Source organism: Sphaeroforma arctica, assembly GCF_001186125.1.
Source record: "Sphaeroforma arctica JP610 unplaced genomic scaffold supercont1.1581, whole genome shotgun sequence".
NCBI lineage: Eukaryota > Ichthyosporea > Ichthyophonida > Sphaeroforma > Sphaeroforma arctica.
The window spans coordinates 3,453-5,045 of record NW_014038977.1 but is presented as its reverse complement, the minus strand read 5'-3'; the positions used below and the strand labels follow the sequence as shown (position 1 = coordinate 5,045).

General features: G+C 42.7%; 1 protein-coding gene across 1 annotated transcript in view; it reads right to left on the bottom strand.

Moving 5' to 3' along the window:
• The window catches only part of SARC_11229 (hypothetical protein), a gene marked incomplete at both ends in the record, with an annotated part of 9,426 nt that extends 8,159 nt beyond the window's left edge, over positions 1 to 1,267 (bottom strand). Inside the window, 2 exons of the mRNA XM_014294689.1 lie at positions 305 to 421; positions 1,198 to 1,267. Of these exons, the coding sequence (XP_014150164.1) occupies positions 305 to 421; positions 1,198 to 1,267 (187 nt within the window). The remainder of the gene's footprint in view (positions 1 to 304; positions 422 to 1,197) is intronic.
• Positions 1,268 to 1,593: the final 326 nt, after the last annotated feature.

Here is a 1,593-nt window from a genome sequence, read left to right as displayed (position 1 = left end):
ATATATATATTAGGTATATATATATATATATATATATATATAATATATATATATATANANACTATATATATATATATATTATATATATATAATATATATATATATATATGTGTGTATATATATATATATATATATATATATATGCATATAAATATAATGTAATATACCACGTACAGGACATGTTGGCACACATTGAACTCGCATTTATATACATGATCATATCCATAGCGTACACACGTACCCGTACAGACTCTTTATGCTACAATACACGCGCGTCGCACTCGCATACACATTTCATTCCTACCGTGTTTGATGACAAAGTCAGTTGCCCGGGCCACCTGTTTGGTATATGGCAGATAGCGAGCTGTCTGTAGCGTGAAGTAAGCGCCACGCATAGCCTTGTTGCGGGGCGTGTCTTCAGCTGTGGTAAGAAGCCGTACGGGCGTGAGAACATAATAGGCACATATATACGTTTGTCGGGAAGAGACAATATACGTGTAAAGACAGTTGTGTTCTGATATGCAATTGTTGAAAATAAAGAAAATACGCAATATGCACCAGAAGATAGCATGAACCGATACACAACTGCTATACTCTTGGGACGCGTCCTTGGAGGTAGGTACTATGACACGATTCTTATTGGTGGCTATAAATAGATTTGCACTTTCATAGTGTATGCTGTGGTGGCTGGAGATATATAGAGCCCAGTCCCCGGCTACAGATAGTACCCCTGATAGGAATCATCTGTACAGGGGAATACTCTCTACATGCAATAAGTTAGCTATTCTGTGGTGTGTGGGGTAAAGTAGGCGCCATGCACAGCCATGATCCGAGGCGTGTCTTCCGTTGAGGAAGCCAGCACTCCCCTGTACTTCAGGAGAGAAGGAAGTACACCTCTGACTACATGCTCGTGGCCACGCGAAGACAGGCTAAAACCCTAGAACCCTAGAACCGTAAAACCGAACGAACACGTGCGACTCTCATTCTCCCACCCGAGACCATCTATGTGGGTCAACCTCGGAAAGCCCCATACGTGAGAGATTGGCTATGCTTAGCAGAGATGCAATGGTCTACACGCATATGTATGCAACAGCTATGTGCATGTATACATGAGAGTATTCTTACTAACAACTATGTGAGAACCCAAATCCTAGAATTATTAAACCCTAAACCCAAAACACTGGATATACTACCTACCCTTGTCTTCGAACGGCTCCAGAGAGCCCTGTAGGTATGACTCGACACGTGCTATTCTCCAGTTGATACGCTGTCTATAAATAGAACAAAGTGAGCGGTGTCAAACGCATCCATTTATGCACGTCACGTAAACTTAGTTTACGCCCAATTAAAAACCAGAACGTCAGCTGCAGCTATATCTTCTGGCTGTTTCATCCCGTCCCTTGTAAGTGAATACACACTGTTGCATAAACGTTCGTCCGCTGTCTCAGTGTATGGGCTGCCTCTGGTGCAGGAGAAATGAGCGTCTGAACCACCCACACGTACCACATGGTTGTAAGTGCGTTGGCGGGGGATGTCGGGTTGCTATAGCAACCCCCTCCGACGAATGTTTTAATCTGCTCGAGAATTCACAGA